General features: G+C 24.7%; 1 protein-coding gene across 1 annotated transcript; it reads left to right on the top strand.

The window, feature by feature from the left end:
* Window positions 1-416: 416 nt before the first annotated feature.
* LOC145843684 (uncharacterized) lies at window positions 417-9,437 on the top strand. Its single transcript, XM_082950960.1, has 6 exons — window positions 417-568; window positions 4,776-4,868; window positions 5,761-5,840; window positions 6,718-6,817; window positions 8,349-8,494; window positions 9,266-9,437. The coding sequence occupies exons 1-6, from the start codon at window positions 541-543 to the stop codon at window positions 9,347-9,349; spliced, it is 531 nt and encodes a 176-aa protein (XP_082807086.1). The 5' UTR covers window positions 417-540; the 3' UTR covers window positions 9,350-9,437.
* The last annotated feature ends 566 nt before the right edge of the window (window positions 9,438-10,003 follow it).

Below are 10,003 nucleotides of genomic sequence, written 5' to 3'. Positions count from 1 at the left end.
AGCAAGTATGGTTGAGATTTATTTAAACTAAACAATTAGTTGCGTAAATACAAAGTTTTTCATAAAAATGTAAGTTTTAACGAATATATTTAATTTTACTCAAGTTCTAATAATTTTAAACAAAAAAATATTTAATACATTTAATACGTTATCTAACATACAGATATTTAGCTTTTAAACAAAACCGTTTGTTTTTGCTATATCTGTTTTGAAACTTACTTTGTTATAAAAACTAGAAGTTTTGTAGCTATGAGAAAAAATGTTTAACAATAACTTATAGATTAGAGTCAAACAAAAAGTTATTATTTTCAAAATTTTTAGATATACTTTTATTATTGTAGTTTATAGAAATTAAAATCAATCCCTGGCTCAAGGAAACGCCCTGCTCAAGTATTTAATTTCTCACCAAATGACAACAACAAACAAATTTTTGAATACTGAACACAAAGCTGGGAGCCAAAACTGCCAACAAGATTTCCTCTGAGCAAAGAGTAGACTGGAGTTAGTTTATTTAATTTTATAAACACCAAAAACCACAAAATGAAGATCTACAAGTGCATCATTACTGGTAAATTTTTGTTTAAAAGTTTTTAAAATATTAAAGTGTATTTTATACAAAAATATGTTTTTAAATAAAGTTAGTTTTATTTTAAAGTTATTTTTACTCTTTTAATAAGTCTAAATCTATCTAAGAATTAAATATTTATACATAAAGTTATAATTTAATACTTTTTAGACAAAATAATCAATTTTTTATTTATGCAGTCTAATGGTATTTGATTTATTTTAATTATTTTTAAATTTTCACGCCAATTTTAATTTTATGACATTATATATGATATTATATATTAGACTTTATTTTCTGTTTTTTTAATAATATATATATTTGTATAAAATAGAAAATTTAAATATTGTTGTCCACTCAAATTTGTAAAGTTAAATCATCAGTATAATTTTTCACTTATGGCCATTACAACCATAACAAAGTAATACTATTTAAAATTAATTTATTATGAGCTCTAGCTAGTTTATTTTTCTTATAAAGGGTTAAAACTTTGTAATGTATGATTTAATTAATTTACTTTAAAATTCAGTTTTTTTTACTATTGTTATCATGCACAGCAATAAATTTATACTGTAAGTGTTAGGAGCAAATTTTTTTTTTGAATAGATAATAATGTTATGATAAAGTTTTTGCATTTACTTAACTACTAATGCAAAGTATCCACAATCTTGGGTAATTTACAAGTTATTTTAAAATATTCTTTTATAAGCCGCATTTCATACAAGAGCTGATCTCATTTTACATAGTTTTTACTAAGCTTCAAGTTGCTTTTTACTGTTTTAAAAAATTCAAATTAGTTTTTTGAGATATGACCAGTCAAAGTCTGTTCCCTATGGTTCCCTAAAGGTACCCTATGGGAAGGGAAAAGCAAAACAGCAAAAAAAGACTATTTGTTTAAAAACTATCTCCTCCTAGATTTTTCAAGCAATTTTCTTCAAACTTTCACAGTCCAATCTTTTTACAATAACAAAAACAAGTTACTTTAAGACTTATAAATTTTTAAAGTTAAATTACTTGAATTTTTTTTTTATTTGGCATAATTTTTTTTTTAATTAAATATATAAGTAACATTTTTTTCTTATAATATAATGAACATTTTCTTGAAATTTGAAGAAGATTGCTTGAAAAATGAAGGAGATAGCAGGGTTGCCACTTAACCTGGAAAAACGTGAAATTTGACAATTTGGGCAAATAAATCTGTAATTTTAAAAATTTTCACATGTTTAGTAGTAAAATTTCAATTTGTCACAAAAAATCTATCAAATAAATAAAAAAATTTTGTCATCAAACATTTTTATATTAAAAAACATATTTAAAGTAGCTTTACAGTATCTTTTCAATGTTTTTATACAACTTAATACAGTTTCTTACCTTTAGCTTAACTTCTAAACTTACCAAAAAATGTGTAATTTTAAAAACCTGGAAGAAATTTAGAAAACCTCGAAAAATTTTGAAAAAATGAGTGGCAGCCCTGAGATAAGTTTTTATTGATATTTAAAATTTCTGAGAAAACTGACCCCAAAAAATTTGCAGTCCATATGTTTGTATCAGAAACTTATTATAAAAATTAAATATCTCAAAAATTTATATTTTCAAATTCAGTAAAAACTGGTTTAAATTCAGTACTCAAAGCTTTCATTTAAGAGCCAAAGTTAACTTTTGTAAAAAATTGTTGGAACCCCTATGGCCTTGCATTTTATTATTTTTATATATACTATAAAATTGGATTTGAAACTAACAGATTTTCATTAGCAGTTTTGATTAAGATGGCATATCACTTATAAATATTAGCCAACATTTTTTTAAATAATTTAAAATGCCACATAAACAATGTTGGGTAATAAAATTACACTGCCATTTACTATGATCAATTCAAGGTTGCCACAAAACCTGCAATCCTGGAAAAACCTAGAGCTTGACAATTTAGGCTTAAACATCTGAATAAACTTGGAATTTAATAAATTAAAAAAAAAACTTGAATTTCTAACAAAAATCACTTAAAATCCTGGAATTTTAAGCAATCTTTACATGCTAAATTGTAAAATTTCAATTTGACACAATAAAATTTATCTTACAGAAAAGTTTAAGTCAACATCAAATTTTTTTTTATTAAAAAATCTCATTTAAAGTAGCTTTAAAGTATCTTTTTAGTGTTGAATCAGGGTTGCCATAAAACCTGGAAACCTTGAATTTGACAATTTAGGCTAAAAAACCTGTTAAAACTTCAAATTTTTAACAATTTTAACATGTTATGTAGTAAAATTTAAATTTGACACAAAAAATCTATCATATAGGTTGACATTTTTTTGTCATCATCAAATTTTTTTATTAAAAAACATATTTAAAAAATCTTAACAGTATCTTTTCAATGTTTTTATATATTTAACACAGTTTTTACCTTAAACTTAACTTTAAGCTTAACTTAAAACTAAAAATAGGCCCATAAACATGTACTTTTATGAACCTAGAGCAGTTTTGTCAAAAACCAGTGACAACCCTGTTAATTAAAGTGATAATTTAAATCTTTTAAACACAAAACAAAGTATCTGAATAAAAATATGGAACTTTTAAAGAAATCTCCTTTCATAAAACTTAGTAATTTATACACAAATTTATTTTGATCCATATTTTTACAATTAGTTTGAATAGTACTTTAAGTACAAACTTTAAAAAAAACTTGAAACTTAAAAGGTAATCAAATTTTTGTCAACTTAGTGCTAAAAAACCATATTTAATTTTAAGTTGGCAATCATTAGTAAACTAAAAAAACATAATATATATATATAATTATATCACAGATGTTCTTGTGCTAAAACTTTATTCCGACTAACGGCGTTTCACTGCTCTCAAATAAATTTAAGAACAGATCTACGGAGTCTCAAAAAGCTCTAAGAATAGAGCTTTTTCTATTCTATAGCTTTTTCTATTCTTAGAGCTTTTTGAGACTCCGTAGATCTGTTCTTAAATTTATTTGAGAGCAGTGAAACGCCGTTAGTCGGAATAAAGTTTTAGCACAAGAACATCTGTGATATACATTCCGATAAGCTTAGCTTATCAGGATCTCCAGGATTTAACGCCTTATAACGTTACATCTTATATAATTATATATATAATTAAAATATAATTAATGTCAGGGATATATACTTAACCCCAAAATTATTTTGAATGTTATTGTTCAATTGATTAACCCCTACTATCATAATATTCTTATAAAAATGTACAATACTCAAAAAATACAATAATTAAATCTCTTTTTTAATAAAAAATTATAATTTTTTGACTAAGTATTTATGGTTATACAAAGGTAAAATTAAATTGTTCTACAATTTGATCTTAATGTGTATTTCAATTTACTTTTATTTTTAACCACAAACATATAATTATTATTCTGAAGAAACTAAGTTTTATTGTAAATTTAGTATTAGTTAATTTTTTTATATTTATATTATAAAGACCTGGATAAAAAGTTGCTTTTACAAATAAATAATTAATTAACAAAATTAATAGTAATTTTTTATGCTTTTTGAAATTATTTTGTCCACTAAATACTAGAGATAAAAATCTGCTTTTTAATAAACTAAAATAACTACATATTACAATGCAAATTTAATTGAATCAAAAAGTCATAACTAAACTTGCTAATAATACTAAATCACTTTTGTATATGAGGTTGGGATGATCTTATATCTTTCAAGCATTCAGGGTTGCTATGGAAGCCTTGAAAAACTTGAAACTTGACAATTAAGGCTAAAAAACTGAAAAAACCTAGATTTTGATATGTTTTTTAAATGTCACCTAATAAAATTTTGTTAAGTTATAAAAATGTGTCATATATTATAATTTTCTTTGTATTATCTTATTTTTTTATCTAAAAACTATCTCAATTGTATTACTTAATCTTTTAAGTATTTTTAAACTGTTTAAGACAGATTTCAACCACATAATTTTGTACTAAAAATTGAACAAATATTTTTTCAAATTCCTGAAAGAAGTTCAGAGAACCTGTTAGAAAAGTTCAAAAACTTTTTGCAACCTTTAGCATCATATGTAACTACAAAAGGGTTGCCATTTGGTAAAAGGCCATCAAAATAGTTTTATTTTACCCAGAATAATATTAATTGACCAACATACATTTTAATTGTTGACTTAGTTGAGTCATAACAGGTTGTGCTTGTAATTTAGTTTCATTTCATTATTAAATTTAAAACAGGAGATGAGATGACCTCTGACACATACACCATCACCGATGTTCCCGGACAACCCTGTCTCATGAAAGTCACCGGTGCTCTTTCTACCAAGAGCGGTTTGTTATTAGTTTGTTAATAAAATAATTTTAATAATACCTAATGAAGATCACCAGTGCTCTTAGCTAACAAGAAGGGTTTGTTATTAGTTGATATATATTTAAGTTAAGAAGTTTAATCATGTCTCAAGAAAGATGATAATACTCTTTATATAAAAAAATTTGTTTTATTATAAAGGAAGTACAAAAATGCCACCCTATAAGCAGATGCTGGTCTCATTAAAAGTATCACCCATTGAAAATACTTGCTACTGAAATTGTAAATATAGCTTCTTTAAGTCTTTTTTTCCAATTAAAATATTTTAAACATTAGTTTTCTGAATAATTACTTCACTTTTCAAAAGATTTTTTGTCTATAACTATATTCAATCTTTAAATATCTATATTTATATTTTTAAATATGTTGCAACAAATAACATAAAAAAAATAAAATGTTAGTTGGTATGCTGATTTACTGAAAGTCAATTTACTTTTCAATGTTTTTCAACTTCAAAAATCAGCAAAATAAATTGGATCTGAAAATTCGCTAACATTACTCCAATTAATATGAGTAAAGTTTGATAGTAGTTTCAGATACATTTGTATAAATATCTATTAAACTTTGACTTGAAACTAAATATAACTAAAACTTGTGTTGGTTATATACTTAATTCTTTTCTTTTTTTTAAAATTTTTCAACAATTTGCACTATAGAATTTACTTGCTCTGCACAGTTTTAAAATGCATAACAAATAAGCTTAAAATATAATAAAATAATTATTTATTGACATAATGAATTACATAATAAAAAGAAAGTTGATTTTTTTTACACAGGAAAAAACTTTTTTAGAGAATACTTTCATTAACATTTGTAAATAGTTGTTTATATGATATATTTTAATGAATTAAACAGCCGACGTCATCCAATTGGAAGGATCAAACGCTTCAGCTGAAGAAGCCCCTGAAGATTTGGAAGAAGGTGGATCATCTCAGGTAAAAATATTGATTTTATTTATATAGATAATTAAATTTGTTGAAATAGATGTATTTTAGATGGATCATCTCAGGTAAAAATATTGATTTTATTTATATAGATAATTAAATTTGTTGAAATAGATGTGTTTTAGGTGGATCATCTCAGGTAAAAATATTGATTTTATTTATATATAGAAAATTAAACATGTTGAAATAGATGTGTTTTAGATGGATCATCTCAGGTAAAAATATTGATTTTATTTATATAGATAATTAAATTTGTTGAAATAGATGTGTTTTAGGTGGATCATCTCAGGTAAAAATATTGATTTTATTTATATATAGAAAATTAAACATGTTGAAATAGATGTGTTTTAGATGGATCATCTCAGGTGGAAATATTAATCTTATTTATATGTACAAAATTAAATTTATTGAAATAGATTTATTTCAGGTGAATCATCTTAGGTGATTAAAAATGTTAAGTTAAGTGTTGTTTAAAAATAAACATGTTGAAAAAGGTGAATTCAGGTGATTAAAATTATTAATTTCAAGTTAATTAAAGTATATTTTAAATAGTTTATTCATTGTTTACTTTTTACTCAGGAATTAAAAAAAATTTTTTTGATGAACTCATAAAATTTTTTTTGATGAACTCATGTTAGTTAATAATTTTCTAAACTGAGACCAGTTTTATATTGAGTTCACTGTGTCTCATTCAATCTTGCAAATTATTTTTTCAAATCAGGCTAGTTTTTAGTCACTCGGCTGTTGAATTTTTTTGCTCAAAAGAGTGGCAACCCTAGTTAATTTGTAGTCATATGTTGTAAAATTGTTGTTAATCATTATAAATTTCAATAGCGGATCAGTATAAACATTTAATATTTTATTTAAGGTAATTGACATTGTCGATGGTTGCCGTCTTGAGTCAACCGTTGCCATGTCAGCCGAGAGCTTCAAGGACTTCAGAGCCCAAATGAAGGGATTCATGAAAGGTGGGTTGTTTGCGTTAATTAAAAATTGTTTTCAAGTTTTTTGTACCAGACTTATCTGATTTGGAAAATTTCTGCAGTAGTTCAAATTATAAGTAAAAGTTATAACAGAAATCACAGCATTACCTTTAAAAACATAACAAGTAAAAGTAATTAACTAGCACTTTCTATATATAATAATTTTTTATTTAATTTGTTGTTTCAACAAATAAGTTTAGAACAGGTATGTTTTTTATAAGTTAATCTTATTTTAAAAAGTTTTTTCTAAGCTTCAAGATGCTTTTTATCGTTTTAAAAAGTTTGACTTTTGAGATATGTCCAGTCAAAGTTGGGCCGCATAATAGGTTACCTATGGGAAGGGAAAACTAAAACAGCAAAAAAACTATTTTATTTAAAATCTATATCCTACATTTTTCAAGCAATCTTCTTCAAACTTTTACAGTCTAATCTTTATACAATCTGAACTGGACTTGAAAATTTAAATTAATTTTTTTTTTTGAAAACTCCATAACTTTTTTTTTCAATTTTTGTCATAGTTTTTTTAATAAAAGTTCATAAGTAACACTTTTTTCTTTTAATATAAGTAATATTTCTTGAAAATTTGAAGAAGATTGCTTGAAAAATGAAGGAGGAAATAGATTTTTAGTGATTTTTAAAATTCAAAAAAAATTGTGGTCCATACTGGTTTGTATTAAAAACGTTTTACAAAAAATAAAATATCTCAAAAATTAAATGATATTTTTGAATTCTATAAAAACTGGTTTGTAGTTTGTACTTGAAGCTTTCATATAAAAGCCAAAGTTAATTTTTGTAAAAAAAGTGTTGGACCCCCCCCTATGACCTTAAGCGATAAGAAGAAACTTTCACGCAAGCAAATTTTGATTTCTGAAGACTACACCAATGCAAACTTGATGGGATACAAAAAATGAAATTTTTAGCTAGAACTTTTGCAATTATCACATAATCACATTGGGCACAATTTAAGTCGATTTAAAGAAAGTTTTATGGTAGAACTTCTCAATTTTATGTAATTCTTATCACTTAAATTATCCTGAATTTTCAGTTTTCATTTTAATTGAGAAGTTCCACCGTAAAGCTTTCTTTAAGTTGTGCGCAATGTGCTTATGTGTGATAATTGCAAAAAATCTAGCTAAAACTACAAAAAGTATTATTTTTTGTAACCAATACAGTTTGCAGTGGTTTTCAGAAAATCAAAATTTGCTAGCTTGAAAATTTCTTCAAATAATCTAAAATATTGAACAGGGTGCTTTTGTGGTCTTTGCCAAGTGTTGAAAAAGCTGATAACTCAAAGTTTGCATTTATATTACACCCTAATGTACACGTAATAACCTATAAAAATTATAGAGGTTATATTAAAAAATAATATATTTTATTAAAAAAAACATCTATCCATGTAGTAATTAGTATGTACAACACAATTATTATTTTATCAGAGGTCGTAATTATTTTTTGTATGATAAACAAAAATAATAATTATAATAGTAAATAGTAGTTATAATATATAAACAAACAGAGGTGATGAAGAAACTGGAAGCTGCAGGTGAAACGGAGAAAGTTGCCGAATTCAAGGAACACGCCGTCTCAGCGCTGAAGTACATTTACAAAAGTTTGAAGGATTTGGAATTTTACTCCGGTGAATCCATGAACCCCGACGGCACTGTTAGTTTATTTGAAAAATCATTAAGATGCATGTTGTGACTAGTTTGTATCAAGGTTTTGAATTTTAATTGTAATTTAATCAAAATAAGAGTCAACCTTAATTTTATATTAAAATAATTGAAAAATATAATTTTTTTATTTTATTTGTGGCAAAATTTTTCAAGTGCTACTCACAAACACTTGGTTGATAAATAAAGGGTTTTTTCGAGTTTATATTGTCTGTTTGCTTATATTACATTTTTAGTAACACCGTGTTTAATTGTTTGCAAATATTTTTTTGATGAGTTTACAAGTTATTTTATGATCAAATAAAACCTTTTTTTTGTGATAAATTCCATGAACAACAATGAATTTTAAGCTTTAAAGTTAGAAAATTGAATACTAATTAGTTGCGAACAAATATTCTTGGAATTCACAAAAAATCTTCATTGTTAATTTAATTTTTGTTAATTTAATTTTCTAAACTGTTGCTAGTGTTATATAATAATGTTTAAAAAACCCGTTAAACTGTAAACTTGATACATTTTGAAAACAATGCAGTAATTTTTACATATAACTTATAATGTTTAAACACAACCGTTGTTATTTTTTAAAATAATTTTTTAGTTATGAATTACAAAAAGTTATTATCAAAATCAGGTCGGGTACCTCAACTGCGAAGTACAAAATGAATAATTAAACATTTAAAAATTACCAATTAAAAATTTCAAATAATTATTGATAAGACCAACTCGGATAAAAATTACGTTAATTATTATTTTTAATTAACAGGTCGGATACCTTAACTACGAAGAAGATGGTGTGACTCCTTACATGCTTTTCTGGAAGCACTCTCTCGTGGAAGAAAAATGTTAAAATATATTAGAAATATTAGGTGGTAGTCTATTCGGTCTTTGTTGTTCGCCTTAAATTTATTTATTGCAATAAAACGAAGATCAACATAGTTGTAATTAAATTAATTATTAATCTAAAAAAAAAAGTGAGTTAAGCTTGGGAATTCTCAAATATTTTACTTGGTTAGATTTACATGTCAGGTTCTAAAGTTTTTAACAAGAAGAATAATATTAAGTTTTTAATAACCACTTGAAAATCTTTTTGTTCTAATTTTTATTTATAATGTTTACAAGTAAAATGTTATTCAGTTATGCTTTCTTATTTGGTGAAAAGAGCAAAATTAATTGTTGTTTAGGAACTATTAGAATGAAATTGTCTTTACAAATAATTTTTTTCACAGCATTTTCTCCAGATTAAAGTTGTTTGTTAAGTTTTTAATTGAAATTTAGATAACACATTTTTTAGGCAAGGTTTTTTTATATGGGAACAATAATTAGTACGATTAAAAGTAGATGGATTATAAATCAACGACATAACCACTATTTCCTGAATTTAGACAGTCCTTGAAAATATTTCCAACTGAAAGCAGTTATTTTCTTCTACACAAAGTGCTAGGTCCACTTAACTTCTGCCTACATGTTAGCTGATATCCGCTGAAAATTTTATTTTTTTCAA

Source organism: Thalia democratica, chromosome 1, assembly GCF_965202585.1.
Source record: "Thalia democratica chromosome 1, ktThaDemo2.hap1.1, whole genome shotgun sequence".
Taxonomy (NCBI): domain Eukaryota; kingdom Metazoa; phylum Chordata; class Thaliacea; order Salpida; family Salpidae; genus Thalia; species Thalia democratica.
This window is presented reverse-complemented; position numbering and strand designations above follow the sequence as displayed.